This window comes from Papaver somniferum, unplaced genomic scaffold, assembly GCF_003573695.1.
Source record: "Papaver somniferum cultivar HN1 unplaced genomic scaffold, ASM357369v1 unplaced-scaffold_132, whole genome shotgun sequence".
Lineage (NCBI taxonomy): Eukaryota > Viridiplantae > Streptophyta > Magnoliopsida > Ranunculales > Papaveraceae > Papaver > Papaver somniferum.
The window spans coordinates 16,574,588-16,594,354 of record NW_020622381.1 but is presented as its reverse complement, the minus strand read 5'-3'; the positions used below and the strand labels follow the sequence as shown (position 1 = coordinate 16,594,354).

General features: G+C 39.0%; 1 protein-coding gene and 1 pseudogene across 1 annotated transcript; both read left to right on the top strand.

The window, feature by feature from the left end:
• Nucleotides 1-10,970: 10,970 nt before the first annotated feature.
• LOC113332864 lies at nucleotides 10,971-14,092 on the top strand (annotated as a pseudogene).
• A 1,340-nt stretch (nucleotides 14,093-15,432) lies between these two features.
• LOC113332768 lies at nucleotides 15,433-18,887 on the top strand. The gene is made up of 2 exons (XM_026579285.1): nucleotides 15,433-16,751; nucleotides 18,602-18,887. The coding sequence occupies exons 1-2, from the start codon at nucleotides 16,360-16,362 to the stop codon at nucleotides 18,615-18,617; spliced, it is 408 nt and encodes a 135-aa protein (XP_026435070.1). The 5' UTR covers nucleotides 15,433-16,359; the 3' UTR covers nucleotides 18,618-18,887.
• Nucleotides 18,888-19,767: the final 880 nt, after the last annotated feature.

Below are 19,767 nucleotides of genomic sequence, written 5' to 3'. Positions count from 1 at the left end.
CAGAGTAGTTGATTCTGGAAGTGTGGGCGTTTCGTGACTTGTATCATAAAGTTGAAATGGCTAGATGGATGAAAAGCTATCAGATGATTTATGGATGTTGTATTGTTCTCCTGACCAAAAATTGTTGTCTGGCGGAAATAGGTGAGACCTATTTATACAAGTCGCAATAAAACGTACTCTGGTCTCGTAGGAAGTGGAAGCGATTGAGCGGTTGAAGAGTAACATGTAACGTTGGGATTTATGTTTCCATAATGAGGGAGATGGATCCGTTCACGCCATTACTCCTTGCCATTACTAACCGCCCTACTTTATGACACTTTCTTGTAACGGGCGTATTGCACGCCACACGCTATAAACCGCCAGACCAATACCCTGATGAGCATCCCCCAGTTTGTGACATATTTTGATCTCTCGAGTGTTTTCGTGGAAAACATGTAGTACTTTGCTACGTGTGGAAAGTTAAAATTGAGAGGCTTGCCGTAGGTAAATAGCATATGTGAAGCTAGGCTCGTTTTGGCTAGTCGCCTAAAACTTGTCACGAGCTGAACGACTCGGTGGTGAATTTCGATGGATGAGATCGCATCTTTTGAATAAGTACGACCATTGATTATGGCCGCATCCTGTTGTATAACGGAGTGGCGCCATTGGCACAGCGACGTGCTAGTGGCCGTGGCATGGTGGCATGTCAGTGGCCGTGGCATAGTGGCATGCCAGTGGCCTTGGCGTAGCTACGTGCTAGTAGTTGTGGCATGGTGTCATGCCAGTGGCCATGGCGTAGCGACGTGCTAGTAGTTGTGGCATGGTGGCATGTCAGTGGTCGTGGCGTAGCGACGTGCTAGTAGTTGTGGCATGGTGGCATGCCAGTGGCCGTGGCATAGTGATCTGCTAGTAGTTGTGGCATGGTGGCATGCTAGTGGCCGTGGCATAGCGATGTGCTAGTAGTTGTGGCATGATGGCATGCCAGTAGACGTGGCATAGAGACGTGCTAGTAGCTGTGGCATGCCAGTGGTCGTGGCATAGCGACGTGCTAGTATATGTGGCATGCCAGTGGCCGTGGCATAACGACGTGCTAGTAGCTGTGGCATGCTAGTGGCCGTGGCATAGCGACGTGCTAGTAGTTGTGGTACAGTGGCATGCCAGTGGCCGTGGCATAGCGACGTGCTAGGTGATGTAAGTAGCGCCTGGCGTGGCCATGGCCACTGGATTTAGGCGGCTGGTCGCCTAAAAGTTGCCACAAGTCTGTCAATTTTGTGGCCAACTTCGCCGACTAAGATTGCATCTCAGGAGGAAGGGTAGCCGTTGATTATGGCTACCTTCTGCCGGCGCCCGGCAACTTTGTCTAAATTAGGGTTTGGGCATGTTGAAACCCTAATTAACGCCCCTTATTAAAATCGTTGTAGAATTCTCATACGAACTCGGATTTTGACGGTACGCCACTCCATTCTGATCGGAAAAGGATTTCCTATCTCCCAACGACGGAATATTTAGGGTTTAAGCTCGTTTAGGAGGTGAAAACAGCCCGATAGTAAAACACAGGAAGAATTCAGGAGGGATGTTGCGGTCCTGAGGTGGCATAGTTTTGTGCACAATTAGGAATTAGGGTTTTATCCACCACCGCTAGAGCATGGTCGTTCCTAGGGTTCAGGCTAGCCAAATTGAAGTCCGTTGTGAAGCTGGTCACGCACGGAGAGTGGTCTGGCAAGTTTTGGCATGCTGTCGCGGTAAGTGGCGCGTTTGGCATGCATGTTTGGCATGCGAATTTGGCATGTGTGCCTGGCATGCGTGTTTTGCATGTGCGCCTTTTATGCGCTTCTGGCATGTTTTGGCATGCGCGTTTGGCATGTGCACCTGGTATGCGCGTCTGACATGTTTTGGTAGGTTTGGCAAGCCATTAGCATGTGGGCACGGTAGGGTGTGTTTGGCCTTTAATGTACGGTGGCAAGTTTAGAGCAACTTGATTGGCCACGAAAAAGGAGCCATCCAAACATGAGGCACGACCACACTTCTGGTAAGAGTGTGGCGGTTTTAGAGCGACCTGATTGGTCGATGGAAAGTGGGGCCGACAAGGTAGGGTGTGGCCACACTTCCAGTGCGCTGTGGCGGATTTAAAGCGACCTGATTGGTCGATGGGAAGTGGGGCCGACAAGCTAGGGCGTGGCCACACTTCTAGTGCGCTGTGGCGGATTTAAAGCGACCTGATTTGTCGAGGGAAATAGGGTCGGGGCGTGGCCAATGGCGCTAGATGGCCTAAGGCATGGCCACGCCTCTCTTTGTTGTTGCGGCTCCCTGTTTTTCTTATTCTGGGAGAGGTTTTTGCACCTGCTAATCCATGGAGGATTAATTACCTAGTTTTCCTAAGCTTAATTTAGACAAGCAAGGCCTGGTATATTGCGCGAGGCGCGAAACCCTAACTTCTGCAAGTTAGTAAGATCTGGTATAATGCACGAGGCGCGAAACCCTAACTTATACAAGTTAACTAGGACAATTGATTGAATTCTATGTGTTGACACAGAATTCTTTTAATTTCATTGCCAGAGAGCAGCATGATTTTCTGATTTGAATACCTTATGCAAAGACCTTATCCTTGATACTTGGAGATTCGTGCTACTCTGCTGCCAGTGAACACAAATCTTCATGCCATATCAACATTAAGAGTCCAGCTGGAGAACATAGAATATAAGGCATTCAGAGGAACTTATATTAAGTGAATATGCGCGAGGGGCCTAAATTTACAGAACATCTGGGATGGTTGCTACATTCGCCAGTCTGGATAAATTTCATGTAAATACATTGAATGGCTCAATAAATATGTCGGTGGAGAGGTTAGCACTCACGGCACTGTTTCCTTGCAGAGTGACATCACATCAGATGCAAGGTTTTACGATTTTAACCCTAAGCTAAAAACCAACATCAACAGTAGTCCATTCAATTAGATAATCCAACCTTTGGTTGTTGATATAAATTGATTGACACTTGAACATTGGTCTTTGGTACCGTTCAAGTTATTTCTCATATTAATCAGGCTTACGGATTCTATCTGTTTGATTTGATGATTACATTGAGAAACAGAGATATAACTCTTGGATATATTTTCATTGATTAAGTCTGACCGTCTAGTTGATTCTCTTGGAATTATATTGGAGTTTGTCCAAACAGATTTCCTAAACAAAATATTAGGTGTGGTTGTTAGACCCACATTTTTTCAATAGTACATAGTTTCCTAGTTAGAAATGACACATATATCCTACACATAGTCAAGTAACTAAATACATAGATTATGTTGGTGTCGTATTTATGAAATTCAAAAGATAAGCGTTATACTTCGTAATTCAATATAATTCTTTGATACTTTGATCATAATAATATGCCTAAGTCTAATACTACAGTTTTATATACAACTTCGCATGTTATGTTTTCAATCTAAAAGACTTGAAAGAAACAAGATAGAAATGGAACAACTCAAGTATGTAGTTACTAACCTCAAGTTGAAGGATAATGTCTTTGTTGTCTTCAGTCCATATTCAGATCTTCGTGAGTAACTGGAGAAAAATATTTTTATAGTTTCTATCCTAACCTAACAAAGTTGACTCTAGTTCACTTATTAAGCGACTCGAGTATTGGAACTAAATATGACAACCAAACTTGACATACCAACGCTTGGTGGGTTCAACCGAGCAGTGCTCTAACACATGCACACTTGATTGACTGGGATCCAATAATATCGTTTGTCTTGATTAACCTTTCATAACTTGTTGTATAGATCGACAATCTATCACTTTGCGTTTTTCTTTAGAATCTGAATTGATAAATAAGATTAATTATCGTTGATAGTCTTTACATCTTAGTTGATCTAAACCGATACAAATGAGTTTATATTGATTAAACGAAAGAACCTTTGTAACTCGGCATATCTCTGATTAACTTGTTGATCTAGGAAACTGATAGAACGGTTACTGAAATAGATTAGTCCTTCACTATTTCTAAATATGATCCAAAGGTGTTGAGTGATAGAAGTCATCACAACAGGTGGACTCGACTTTAAATAATTGACTCTATCTTATGATTCACGTGCTTAGAAAAGATAGGCGTAGACGTAGGGATACTGAACGAAGCGAATAACTTGGATTTAGTTTACTTTGTCTAAAGTACACGAAGTTGTAGGTAGTCTTTGTATAGCGGCTTTAATTATGAGAGTATTTAAAACCGGACTAGCTCCCGATATTTTTTTGGCATTTGTTGTTTTCTCGTTAAGAAAATATGTTGTGCTGTATAATTTACTTTATTTATGCATTATATTGGTTTGTCTTTATAATTAAATGAAGTATATACACAAATACGTTAATCAAACACTTGGTTTGGTCCCAAGTTGGTTCAGCTCCGGACTTTGACTATATACCAAGTATACATCTTGTGGTTGTCATCTTCTTGGATGTTCTTGTCAATTACACAATATACGTCTTGAATATGTGAATATTGAAAAGATTGTGGTGTACTTGATACCCTCGTCATTTGAATGGATATCTGAGAGCTATGTATAATTAGAAAAATGGTGAAGGACCATCATCCCTAAGCTCCTCTTAGTGAAAAAGTGAGTAGTTCGACATATTTATACCTATCCCCTCATCTAATTAATAACAGTTGCACTACTCTGGCTAACACTTCTGTTTACACTCCAACTGTAACTGTCAGTATTTACGTGTCAGTCTAGTATTGGTTTATCTGTATTGTCATTGATTGGACATGAGCTGTCTGAGTCAATCATGTTTATATAAATATAACTAATACATGTACCTGTAAAGTAACTGTTGATAAAAGACAATTGATGAGATCAATTGCAATTGTAGATTCATTCATCAAAGATTAATAGAAAAATATTCTACTATGGTATCAGAGATAGGCATAGGCCATGTATGTGAGTAAGACCGTAAGACCCGACCCACGAATGGGGCATGCACTCATGCAGTGGTCCACGTGTCGGGTACGCCCCTACACGCGGAGGGGGCATGTTGAGGATTAGTCCCACATATCTTACCTTCCTAGACTAGATCCTATACTCATTGCCAATTGGTTTTGATTTGGAAGCCCAAGTGCTAGTATGGTATCATATCCTGGTATGAGAACTTACATAATATTTTGTTATCCTTTGGTTTTGTGTTTTCAAAAGTTGATACTTCATTATTCGTTCAGAAACATGGTTATATGATCACTATTGTGTTAGTATATATGGATGACATACTCATTACAGGGAATGACAAAGCCTATTACAGCGAAGTAATTGCTTAGCTTGGTACACAATTTCATGTGAAAGATTTGGGTGCACTACACTTCTTATCGGGGTTTGAAGTTAAGAGAAATTCTTCAGGTCTTTTCTTATCTCAGACTAAATATGCACTTGACTTATTGGATAAGACATATATGACATGAGATAAACCTTGTTCTTCACCAGTAGTTGTCAACTACAAACTCAGTGCTTCAGATGGTCAACCTCTTACTAATCAAACTGAGTAAAGATAACTAGTAGGTGCACTCCAATATCTGACACGGACAAGACCATTAATATGCTATGCAGTTGACCAAGTGTGTCAGCATATGTAAAATCCAATAGATGTATATTTCGTAGCAACAAAAAGAATTCTCAGATACATTAAAGCCACAATTGATTATGGATTATTTTTTACAAAAGGCCTTTGGCAGTACATGGGCTGGAGATCCAAACACCAGAAGAAGTACATGAGGATATTATATTTTTTTGGACCTAATCCAATTTTCAGGTCTAGCAAAAAGCAAAATAGAGTTTCTAGAAGCTCCACATAAGTCTGGCTCAAACTTCAGCTGAAGTAGTCTGGTTGTGTCAGTTGCTGAAAGATCTTCATATCTTTTTACCCATACCTCTTATTATTCAGTATGATAATGTAAGTGTTATATCTCTATCTTCAAATCTAGTCTTTCATAGCCGCATGAAACATCTAGCAGTGGACAACAATTTTATCAGAGAGCTTGTTTAATCCAAAGTTCTTGATGTTCATTACATCTCCATAGTGGATCAGGTGGGTGATATCTTTACCAAAGGATTGGCAGGTCCCAGGTTTAGTTTTCTCCGTGACAAGATGAAAGTTTTTTCTACAAAACAACTTCATCTTGAGGGGGGCTAATAACAGTTGCATTGTTCTGGCTAACACTTCTGTTACACTCTAACTGTAACTATCAGTATTTACGTGTCAGTCTAGTATTGGTTTATTTATGTTGTCATTGATTGGACAGCTATCGGAGTCAGACCCGTCTATATAAATATAACTAATACATGTACCTGTAAAATAAGTGTTGAGAAAAAATGATTGCTGAGATCAATTTCAACAGTAGATTCATTCATAAAAGATTAATAGAAAAAAAATTCTACTACTAATGTTTGCACCCTAACGTGTAATTCATTTAATTTCAGCTCGAACGATTCAACAGCCTATAACATATAAGAAATGGAAAAAAAATGTTCAATCATGAAATGTAGTACAAGCGTGCTTAGAATTTCACCAATCGAGATTCAAGAATACGCACACTAAATTATCCTATGTAATCCGCTAAATTAGGCCTCAAATTGGCCACATTATGCTATTTAAACTAAGTTCTCGACACTATAAATGGTGGTCCACACACAAAATTTGTGGTCTTACAACAAAATGTATGGTTTTGGTTTAGGTCATTGAATTATGTTTTACCTATTTCATATCCCAACTTTCCCTAAATCCCATCCAAACCATGTAAGTCATTTTTTTAACTCCTTCGAGGTAGGGTGAACGAAACTCGTCATTTTATATTTTATGGGTAACCTTCATCTTCATCCCCCACCGTCTTATTTTTTTCCCCCTCTCTCTCTCTCGAATATGATCCTTTAATAAAATTTTGTTAATTGATGCCAGCACCATCGTCACCTTAATTATATATTACCATTATCAGTGTTACATGTTGTCCATGTTCATGATGATATAATGATCTTACAACAATTTTGTACCAAACCTAGAAGGAGGAATGTTGTAATTAAACCGCATACACAGTAACCAATTTTACTTTTCGTTAATGAACTTGTGAACTGATGCGATGGAAATAGCGGAAACGAATTAAAATTGAGATGAACATACCCATAATTTTCATAGATATTTTTTGTTTCAATTAGGTTTTCATCGTAGTATTCCTTAACCTCCAATGGTATTTCATGAACTGTTTTTATTTAATTGTCCACAGTGTCATATTTTTCATGAAATTCAATAAGAGTAAGTTTAACAATTCAGTTTCCGAACCTGAATAAATTTGTGATCTAAGGATTATTCCTATACACATGTCAAACACTGATATTTGGCATATATGCACCCACTATGGGTATGCCAAACTGCCAAACTCATATGCCTATATGCCAGGAATAACATATAAGACACGACAGAGTTTCCAGCGAGCGATAGAGTTTTCATCGCTCGATGGTCAAGTCAGCGCTCGCTGGTCATTCCAGCGCTAGCGTTAGTCAAGTTGTCGCTCGATCGCTGGTCTGATCAACGCTTATCAGATCTTAATCCAACAGCTACCATTTTCTCCCTTTATAAATACATAATTTCTACCCCAATAACAATGTTAGAAAGTATCAGCAAATTATGTGGTTGATAAAAGGGGATAATCCTGGGTTGTCAAATGAAGAACTAAAAATTAGATCTCGTACCAAATTCTCCAAAGACAACGAAAGATGGTCACGACGAATGTTATGAACTCTACAATGTTCATGTGCAGGGATTCAAATTATAAGTATTGTGTTATGCAATCAAGGTTAATTTTTAATGAAATGTAAAACTAGTTTGTATATGAATATTAATCCAATTTTTTTTAATAATACTGATCTAATTTTTTTTCCATTAATTAAAAATAAATAAATACATTTCAACTAAATTGCTTACATAATTGAATTGCTCACATTTAAACTACTCATTACCTTGTCCATTTCCTCCCTGACCAAAGATCCAATTGCCGCGTTTTCTGGATTAAGAGTGTTGTTCAACATATCAGTTAGCGAGCCGTTTTGAGACTCACTTGGTGCTTGAGTGACATCAGAATCACCATAACCCTGATAAGCAATGGTTCAGGGCACATGGGAACACGATACAAATCTTGAAATACGTGTTGTTGATATTCTTGAGGAGTTTGCTGCAATGTCTGCTGGAATGGTTGAAATACTGATGAGCTTGAGCCAATTGCGGTATACAGAGTCGATTGCCTAATTACTTCCATGTTCACACCACCACCTGGAGTCATTATGTCAGTTGGAAAATGACTAAACATACGTGTAGGAGTTGTATCCAGGCCAATATTTTCTTCACCACCACGTACTACTTGACTATGTAACACTAGGTTTGGAGTAGAACTTTATGGTACCTCTGCATAGGACGACGTCTCAATCTTCTTTCACTTCCACGACTTTGCTGACTTCCAGTTGGACTCATTCCTCCACCAATGGGACTCAAATGACTCATTCCTCTACCACTTGGACTCAAAAGAGTCATTCCTCCACCATCTCTACCACTGGGACTCATTCCTCTACCACTGGGACTCATTCCTCTAACACTGGGACTCATTCCCCTACTACTACCTGAACCATCATTACCGTCAAATCCTTGAATCATGTCAAACAACATGCATTCCCTCGGTTTTTGCAACTCATCCAAGTGCAAACTCTGAAATCCCTGAACTAAAGCATGATAATCGTTCAACTGGTTCTGATGCTACAACTATGTAGCATTGATCCCCAAGTATGGATAAGTCCGATCAAGTGCACTAGAAGCAATTGGATAATTAACAATCTCTCAAGATGTGTTGAATATAGTTTGTACTTACTAAGAAAATAGTGGCATGGTTGACGATGAACTTTGAGAAGGATATGAAAATGCGTCACCCGTCTCTGGTGGAGGTTGGGAAGGAAGAAATTCATCGGCAAGTGGCATCCTACCTAAAGCTGGGAAATCTGTCCGACCCAAACTTTGCGGTTGCATAACAATATTGGGCTTGAAAATAGTGTTAAACCAAACTAGGTTCTCATTTTTGTCCATTGGCTCCTGGATCAATTGATCAGCTTCTTGCCAATGATGACCTTCCCTTATCAATTTGAAGTAATCTTCTTCTGAAACCTCTGAACTTGGATAAGGGTTGACGGTTATCACCGATCTTCTTTGCAACTGAAGAAGTTGTCTTTCACCATAATACCAAACACCCTTTTCAGAAATAAGGTTGTATAACACCATCCTTGTAAGGCTTAGTTGTACCATTCTCTGAGCTTGTTCTTCTTCGAACTCAGGTATTGCTTCATACGGCTGGGAGATAAGGTTAAGGCTTGTTCTACACAACTGTTGAATCTTATGAACAATAACAGTATGTTGACCATCTTCAATCTGTATAGGTTCCCAATTCTTGGAATCGTACTTCCATATGATCAGAAATACATTGGTATGATTCTTAAGAGAAGGTTCTGAAACGCGGAACCATGTATACCACCAATACTGAATAACGTTATTGGTTATTAAATTTTCCAAGTGAAAATAACAAACAAATATTGTGAAAAATATTGGTTCTTACCTCCAGAACTCCCCAATCTGCATTAAAACTACCTTTGACACACGTCGAGAAATCACCGAGGGCCATGTAAATCTATGATAAAATCGGAGACCCTCAATCATATGTTGGTGCTTGCTATAAATCTTCTAATGCTTCGAGAAACCCAATTAACACCACTGAGATAACATTTGGAAATATTCATTGGCTTAGTGTCCACAATACAAACAGACGTTCGAGCTCCTCATAATGGTCGGGGAACAAATATTCATTACCAGCTACCCTGATTTCATTCATTTTCCTAGCATAACGTATGAAAAATGCTTTCAACCCAGCCACTTTTAACCCATGCGCTTTTAATTGTCTATATGAAACATTTCCTTCTACATGACTTGAATATAAGAGAAGACTTTGTTTCCATTTATCTTTTGATAACCAATTTAGTTTGTTAAACGGAAGTAATTTTCCAGCACACGGAATTCCCGTTAACATGTACAAATCTATCGGTGTAACTTCTATTAACAATAATTATTCATAATTAGAATTTGTTGATTTTTATAAAACAAAACACATAATCTAAAAATTAAATTACTAGAAAAAACTGACTTACCGGATTCAAACTCCTTGAAAAAGAACGTGTTTATAGTCTTCCCCATCGTTCTAATATAACTTGAACTCCTTGAATCACGTGGTTTCTAGGTTGTATATGATATAGATGCCGCCAAGGATATCTTCTAACTCTCCCTTGAACAACAGGGGAAGTAATTGAAAAATCGTATGTAACTCAGACTATCCACCTCTTAGATTTACCGAATTAACTCGCTCCTCATGGTCAGATAGGTGATTAGAGAACATACCTTCACCGGCTACTTGTCTGACATTATTAAACTCATAATTTGTATCCACAACAAAACTTATTCCACTGGCTGGGATACTAGTACATCCTTTGGCTTTTCTATTTCTTTTTCTTCTCTCCATATGTGTTTAAGAAGTAAAGCGAAAGATGATTGGTTAAGTTTAAGAACAAAAGGTTTGAGCAAAAGATTTGAGAAGAGTTGAGAACAAAAGAGAACAAAGTGCGGTATTTATAGGCGTTAGAAAGTCGAACGTTGGCGATAGCTTTATCACTGGCGATATTATTAATAACGCTTGCTAGAAACTCGGTTACTCCGTGGTTTTCCCATAGTAGCACAACTGGTTTACCGTGCCACCTGGTATGCTAAATAGCATTTTTTTTTACATGTACATAGGAATAGGCCAAAGAGTAAGTTTCTAACCTAATCAAGGTGATGGCCGTGGTGGTAACAGTTCAATTAGTCATTATAATATTAGAGTGAATTCTGTTTACCTCCTTTAAAAAGAGTTTTAGAAAATCTTCATTGTACGGTTGGGATGGGAATTAGGTAAACGGAGGATAGGAAATAGGTAAAACCTCCGAATTATTGCAGACATGGTAAAGCTTAGGTATGTGAGAGATATGTGAGAAAGTGCAGTTAAAAAGAGTAAAAACATGATTCCAGAAAAACCTAATCGGACTAAACGTGAAGGAATGCAAATTTTCTCAGTCGATATACAACTAGGTGGTCTTACGTTTGTTACTTGTGGTGGAGAGAGATCACAAGGTATCATCATCTTTTTCATTTGGGTACTATTTGTTTTAGTTTAACTTGGGCGTTTTCATCTTGATTTTAGCTTATTTTGCTCAATACTGTCTGATTTATATTTCGTCTGAATTATGAGTGGGATGTATAATGCTGTTTCCTTGTGTTGCTGCGAATAATTTTGGTGTTTCATGTTGATGATTGTAATGAGATGACACCATTAGTCCACCACATTATATTTAGGTGGCAAACTGAATACACATTCTTTTCATGTACTTGAAAATCTATGATGCCTTTTTTCTTTTTTCTGTGTAGGTTAGGATATGAAACATGAAATGTGTGAGCAAGGATTCAGAAAATATTCAGTCCATGCAGAAAATGTTGACCATACTTCGTGATCATTTTATATCAGTTAATTGCGTTAGATGGTGGTTTGATGCACCTGTGTATGATGATCAGGCAATTCTTGTTCATGAAAGAAATCCTGGGTCGGGTACAATGGAGTTTGGTTAGTGGAAAGCCCCCAGATATAATTAGAATTAGAATGTTATAATGACTTTGAGAGGACACACTGCCAATGTGGTAATTAATGTTTTATACACAATATTAGCCAGTGGTAGATTGGACAAGACTAATCCACATTTGGAGTATGAGTAATGCTATCTGTACTGCTGTCCTGAGAGGCCACTCTAGCCTGGTTAAAGGGGTTGCTTGGGATCCCACAGGGTCATTCATAGCAAGTCAGTCAGATGACATGACTGTTATTGTTTGGAGAACAAGTGACTGGAGTCTACCCCACAAAACAGATGGCTACTGGCCAAAATCAGTATGCTTGAACTCCTTTGCTCTCTGTGTGTGTATTTGGACTTCTGTCTTGTTTTCTGTGTGTGTGTATTTGGATTTCTATCTTCTTTTCCCTGTGTATTTACTAATGAGTGCCTATTTTTTCATCTGGGATCGACCTTCTTTAGGTGGCTTAGTTGGTCGCCTGTGGTCATTGGTCATCATGGTTTTCAGAAGCCTGGCCCCTCTGCACCTGTATTAGAAAGAGGGGAATGGACTGCTACTTTTGAATTAGGACAAAATGCCCCCATTATTGTGGTAAACTTCAACCTTTTGATGTTCAGGAAAAATTTCTCAAACCGCCAGGATGTAAAAGCTGTGCCTGTTGGATGGGCCAACGGCTCCTCCAAGAATACAGCGAAAGACTCGCAGACGTACAATGTAATTGCCGTTGGAAGTCAGGATCGAACTATAACTGCATCAACAGCTGCAAGCACTCGTTCTCTGTTGGTGGCCAAACATTTTTTCTCTCGAAGTGTAGATGATCTATCTTGGTAAGGACTCCTGTATCCGCCACATTAGCTCATACTAACAACTAATTTGAATTGACTTCTTACATGTACCTGAAACAGGAGTCCTGATGGACACACTCTTTTTGCTTGTTCTTTGGATGGAACGGTAGCGATGTTTCATTTTGAGGCTTACTGAGTTGGACGAGTTGAAGAGAAGTCGTTATGGTGATGGAAGAGGAAGGAGGCAGAAAGCCGAGCACTATTGTCACCAGCGAAGCAATCCTCAAGCAAAAATGTGTCCTCAGTTGTTCAGGAGAAACAGGTACTTCGATAATCTTCTGAAGAATCGGGCTTGTCTAATGTAGGTCAATCACTTCCTAAGGTTTCCAGAAGAAAATGAGGGGACAAATAAAGGGGTAATCGGGTAAGTTTTGTTCGGGTTACTAGTCTTGTTAAGCAAAAGGAATATAGACGACCAGGTAGAAAGAGGATTATTCCTGAAGCATTTGGTGTCTCTGGTGGTCAAGAAAGTGTAACAGATGGGGCCCAGGCTCAAGCATTTGATTTTGCTTGTCTGAATAACCAAAAGGACGATGATCGGGTGGTACTTGGTGATGATGGTGTTAGAGAAGGTTCTATGAAAAGGCATTTTACTGGAAATTACAAGGCCAATGATCAAGCTGGAGGATTAGGCCATGGCGGGGATAAGGAGCAGCCATTAGTGACAGCCTGGTTATTGATAAGGTTCTTGCTTCTGCAAGTACAGACAGGGCTGTGACTGCTGCTGGTTTGCGGTCGTCAGCAAGTTCTATTCTTTCAATTAGAGTTTTTAGTAACAAAATAGGGGAAGATAGCACTCCTGTCAGCTTAGAAGCTCGCCATGTAGATCAGACTGTGAGTGGGGTGGTTGTTGGGGGTAGGAAATATATTTGTCTGGAAAGAAACAGAAGTTACGTGCAGAAAAGGGGAAGAGACTCTTTGGTCTGGTATATCTTGGAGAGTCACTGCTTTGGACGGAAATGTCAATTTTTGGGCTGTTGGATGCGAAGATGGCTGTTTACAGGTAATGTTTCAAAATTGTACAGCAATTGCAGTTTTTTTAAAAAAATTTATTCCTACAATGATCTTGCGTGGAAGCATTTTTTAAGTACTCTATTTTGTCCTTGATAAGGTTTATACAAGGTGTGGAAAGCAAGCCATGCCAACCATGATGATGGGATCAGCAGCAATTTTTTTAGACTCTGACGAGTGCTGGAAGTTACTCCATGTCATGATGAAAGGATCATTGTACATATGGGATCTATTCAATAGGACCTGTCTTCTAAATAACTCACTCACTTCTCTGATTAGTTCCGGTTCTTAAGATTCAGGTACAAGTAATGATTTTACTGTCAGCTCAATTCGTTAATTTTTTCCTTATGGTTATATTTGTCTAGTGAAATTTTAGCTGGCATCGACATTAGAAGCTTATTGTCTTTCAAACAATTTTATCTTTAGTCACAGTTAAAAGTTACAACTGTAAGACTATCAAAATCTGGCCCCGGTCTTGTTGTTCTGGCAACACGCCATGCATTTCTTTTCGATATGAGCTTTGATGTGCTGGTTGAGGATTGCTGATGATTCCTTCCTAGCTTCAAATTTTGCAAGCTCCTGGAATCTAGGTTCAATTCGAAGTGGTGAATTGGCTGTGTTTCAAGTTGAGGTCGGGAAGTTTTTAGCCCGAAAGCCAAGTTGGAGCAGGCATATGTCGTTACTGCATTTTCTACTTGTAACCATTGAATTGTTTTTTGTTTTTTTTAATGCTTTTTTACTGTGTTTGTATCTGATTTGCTAACATTTGGCTGTGGGGTTACTGATGATGCGGGTGCAAACGCGTGCGTGCCCGTTTGGAGACTCAAATTGCATATTCGCTGGCTTTGAAGTCTCCTAATGGATACCATCAGTGCCTCCTATCTTAACATAAAGTTTGTGACAAGATAAAGGCCGCTCATTCATCAATTTCGATTTTGCACCTTTTATTTTGTTATAGGGACTCCAGCAATAGGGATGGCCGAGTCAACGGATCCCAAGAACCCAGCATGAGATCCAACCATTCTTGTAAGACCATTTTACGCATCGCCCATTGCTATATATTTCAGATATCAGCTTTCCTGACAAAAGTATTCAGTTTTAGTAAAACAATTTTTTTTCCATCTCTTTGATTTGAAAGATTCTTGTATTTGGGTTTCTTATTATAGGGAATGAGGAAGCACAGACTCTTTAAGTGAAGATATACTTCCCGCTATAAAAAGTTAAAGCGGTTACTAAATGAAAGATTCATGGATTTGTTCTCCGAATAGGCAAGTATAGAAGCAAATGTAGGTCGAGTGCAACCAGCCGTCATCCTCCCCGCAACAGTTGATTCCGTCCCTAATCTGGCATACTGCAATGAAGAGAAATCTACCTCCAGCAGCCTACAAGCAAGCAGAGGCCTCTTGATCTTTAAGTTATGCCTTGCTGCAACACGATAAGAAGTAGAGTTGCAAGTCTGCCGTAGTGATTCAGTTTTACATATCTTAAATGAGAATGTAGAGTAAGAAATAAATGGATCATCACATGTCATAAGTCCACTACTTTCATAGTGCTTGTAACAAAAAACGTTGGTTTGTTTCTATCAATTAGTTCTTAAATTTACCTTCGGACTAATTCACCGTGACGAACTCAAGCAGCTGAAGCGTTCAGACTGTAGTTGCAAGTCATTGCAGATGATCAACTAAGAAATGTAGTTGCGAGTTTCTTAATCAAGTTGGTCGTTTTTTTTATTATTTTAAAAAACACTGAACAAACTCAGCAAGCATTAGCAGAGAGGAGGTGTTTCAGTGACGCGTGTATGCCTCTGATTAGTTATAGGGCAAGGATCGGTGTTCTCTCTTTCTTTTAGGTCCCGTGTTCCCTCACTCATTAGTGTTTCGTTTCCCTCTTCCTAACTTTACTCTCTTTGTCTCCACCACCTACAACCCTAACTTCTACTGCGTATTTCTTTCTTCTTCGATGGGGAACCTGATTTCTCCAGTGAGGGGGAACCTGTTTTCTTCAGTGAGGGGGAACCTGTTTTCTTCAGTGAGGGGGAACTTCAGCAAGCTTCCATTAGACGAGATTAGAAGCATTTTAAGTAGGTTGCCATTAGAGACATTAAAGGAGTGTCGGCTGGTTTGCAAAGAATGGAGGAACACGATTTCTGAACCAACCTTCGGTAAAGTGAATTTACCTCATCTTATCAAGCTTCAATCCCGTAAGTTAAGCTTTCTCGTCTTCAATATTGAGCTAAACTTTCATTATTTTGATTATAGAGATAGCGAGAGAACTATCAATCTTAGAGAAATCGAAGGTTTTTCTTCTTTAGATCACTTATCCTACAAGCATACAAATATACTTGGTTCATTTAATGGGATTGTATGTATTCATTGCTGGCAGAATGATACCACTTGTATTCTCAAATCTCAATCCATTCCTAAGAGAATGCAAATTCCTACCACGAATTCGAGACAAGTACATGACCTATACCCATCTGTCGTGCGGATTTGGTTACATTTCGTCGACAAAACAGTACAAGATCGTTTCATTATATCAGGCACATGTTAATGGTGGTTCTATAGAAACTCTTGTCTACACTCTTGGCAGTGGCTTGGGGTGGACAAGTAATGGGACGTATGCTTTAGAGGATCCTCCTTGGGGTTTCGAACAAGTTCCGCCTGTTTTTGCTAGGGGTGCTCTCCATTGGAGGAACACTGTAGATGGAGGTATCATAATCTTTGATTTGACCAAGGAGACACTTATTTTTGGTCTTGAGCTACCTGATTTTCCAGAAGGGGTTCCACTAAACGATCACTCAATAGGGGTTTCCAATGGGAACATACACTATGCTCTCCGAGAAAAAAATACATAGCTCCATATATCAGATATGTGTAATAGGCAATGAAAACTATCTTGATGCCCAGGGTGGAAATGTTACATTGAATTGGACTGTTAAATTACGTCTCTGGGAATCTAAGCTGTTTGCCATTACTCAGAGTGGGAATGCTTTATGTATCAGTCGTTGGGCTGTCCTCATGTATGATCGAAGTGCTCTAGCCTGTCTCATGGATGGTACAACTGGCTCAACGGTCTGCACAGAGCTTGCGACAGTCTTTGGTTTAAGAAGTGTTATCCCACATATGAACTCCTTACTAACACTGGAAGATATAGGAGAAAAAAATGCAAGACCGATGCTGTCACTCGACGACAAGCTGCAAGCAAGGTGAGGCCCCTGGACACACCTGTTAATTTGTAAACAAATTTGACATTATCTCGAGTTTCTCACCGTCTCTTATGCTTGTTATTGCAACACCGAATGACTTGACTCTTTAGTATAGTGTTGAAATTTTGAGTTTCTTCGATCGTCTAGGTTCTCTGCAATCTTTTGTAGCATATACGTACTTGCTGATAGAAATGCTGTCTTATTATATGGCTTCGTGTATGCATGATATAGCAATCTTGAGTTTCTCACTGTCTCTTATGCTTATTATATGGGATCATAAACAACTTTGGCATTATCTTGTTCGCTATCATGTAAAGCTTAGTATTACTCTTTTTTTGCGCTTGATTATATTTGTTTGATGAGCTTCGTTGTTGATTGCTGAGGGATGCTTTTTTGAGTCGAGCAATGTCAAAGGTGAAGAAGTATGTAGGTCGGTTGTAGGAGGATCAAGTTGCTGCCTTTTTCTGAGCTTTTAATGGTATTTTATAGTTGTTTTGGTTGTCAATTTTTTAGAGACTTAGTTTCTTACATGGATGTATGGCTGAATGGTCATGAATGCAGTTGCATGCTTTGGAACTACGTTGCCTTTTTATTCATTCTTGTCTAAGTAAAGGCCAGTCTATACGACTAGATGCCTCAATCTATAGGTGTTTCTGGTTTCGTTTGTGTGTTCTGAATTATTTTTCTGCCAGTCCTTCCCAGCTCCTTTAACCATCATATGAGCCATGCTTTTTTTTTTTTTTTTGAATTATTTTTGTTTGAGAATATTCCCAGTTCCCACCCTCTCAAGTCTCATCACTAACAACAAATCAAAGTGGTGACACTAGTGCTCTCCATAGCTGCTGCCTCTCTTTCAGAGCAGTTCAGCTAAACTGTCGTCTCTCTCTCCCTCTAGATTTCAAAATTGTCAAAGACTTTTTATAAAATCCTTTCTAAAAGTTGTTCATGATAGTTTGATACTGAAACTGGTTGTTTCACCACAAAGTTACCCTTTCTAAAGCTGTTCATGATAGTTTGATACTGAAACTGGTTGTTTCACCACAAACTTACTGATGATAAATGTGTTTCGTGTTATGATGATGTGCCTGAAAAAAGATTGGAAAGTGTTGAATAGATTATAATTGCTTTGTGGATATGAAAATACAGGAACCAATGGAGGAATTTATGATCATATAAAGCCTGATCCTAGGAGGAAATTCATAGAAATCTCTAACAACTACTCCGAGTTATTATTAATCAGTAATCACATTCATGCTTTTCGGTTTATATCAACTGACCTCTCATGCTTTGTTAGTGTGTCTCTATTACTACACTGCCGTAATTAAATTAGCTCACATTCACTTTTTTTTTCTTTTTGTGGTGGTACCTAGCAAAACTATTATTTTGACGGAAGAAATTTGGCTCCCGCACTGCTGGATCATAGTTGATCTAGCAGAACTGTATCCACTAATTTTTGGGCTTGCTACGTCACCCAACCACAGCTAACTTCACCCTAATTTAGTAGTGACTTTTGCCACGACCGTTTTTTAGCTAATGTTATTTTCTAAAAATCCGATATTTTCTCCTTTTAGAAACCGTTTTTTTGTGCAACAATTGAAACGTTCAACACGCTGTTATCGATAGAACAAAGATAGCTTCTACTAGCTAGCTGAATTCTACAGACTTGTGTGTTTCATCGTCTTGTAAAATGACTGGTGTATTCTGCTTATCAGGAGTTACAGTGCTTGGTCTATGTTTTTGACGAGATATATAGTAAGCTTGATACTGAAGGAACATTGGGGAAATAATGAAATAGGGGAAGCACACAAGTTAATTGTTTATTGGCCGTTCTGTTCTTTCTTTTTTTTCAGGTCTGAGCTCTGCTAACTTGAGGTTGATGGAAACATTTTTTGGTTCCTTGGTGCAGTGAGTAACATAACGATAATAGTAATCATATGCCAATTCTTCCGCATCCAATTTCATACCAATTTCTGGCAGTTCTTTGTTAATATTGTGTATCTGGCCTTCATTCATTGAAAATCATTTCTTGCAGACAAGTTATCATGTTCTTCAAAAATCACCATAACCTGGTTCGAGAATACAATAGAAATTTTACAAGAAAATTATTTTCGGTATGACATATGTATACAGGCCATCACCAAATAATTAACAGTATGAAAAAGTTTTATCAAATCAGATATCATTATGAGAAAATTACCTTGTCAGGGTCGTGGCTTATGTGAAGCTTTATGTTTTCTCCGATTAATTTCAGTTGGATATCGAATATAGAGTTTGCAATCACTCTAGTATCTTGGATGTTTCACAAGTAAGAGAAGAATTTTTCGGATCTAAGATCAAACATAATACACTAACAGTATGATCAATCTTAAGAATTTGACGAATATAGAGAGTTCTCTAATTATTCTGTCTGGAAAAACATATATTCGCGCCAAAATTATAATACTGATCCAATCCTAATGTGAACATAGAACATATCGGATTTTCTTTATGATACAGATGCTAAAAAAGTCGGGTTAAAAAGCTACTACAAAATCGGAAACTAATCATGGTTATTTCCTTGGTTTGGTGACGTCACAAACCCCAAAATGAGTGGACACGGTTCTGCTAGATCATAGTTGATCCAGCAGTGCGGGAGCGAAATTTCTTCCACGACCGTGTATTTCTGTCCATTTCACCCTGAATGCAGGGTGTCTGGGACTCTGGCCTTGGTTTCTACCTGCTCACGTGACGAATAATGGGACAAAAAATTCGTCCTTTATCTAGGATAAGGAATGGGAAAGCGAAGATTTCATCCGAACGAGAAGCTATACAAGAGAAGCTAGCTCAAATAAATGACCATATTCACAATGAACCTGTTCAAGGCACTGTCCTCAGTTGAACATAACCCAATCATCGTAAATGCTATATATATGAATCATGTAACGGTTTTGCTACAACATATGAACACATCGTCTAGTGCGCTTGCAATATACTACACCATTTCCAGGATTTTGTCACAGGCTGATTGAGTTTGTCA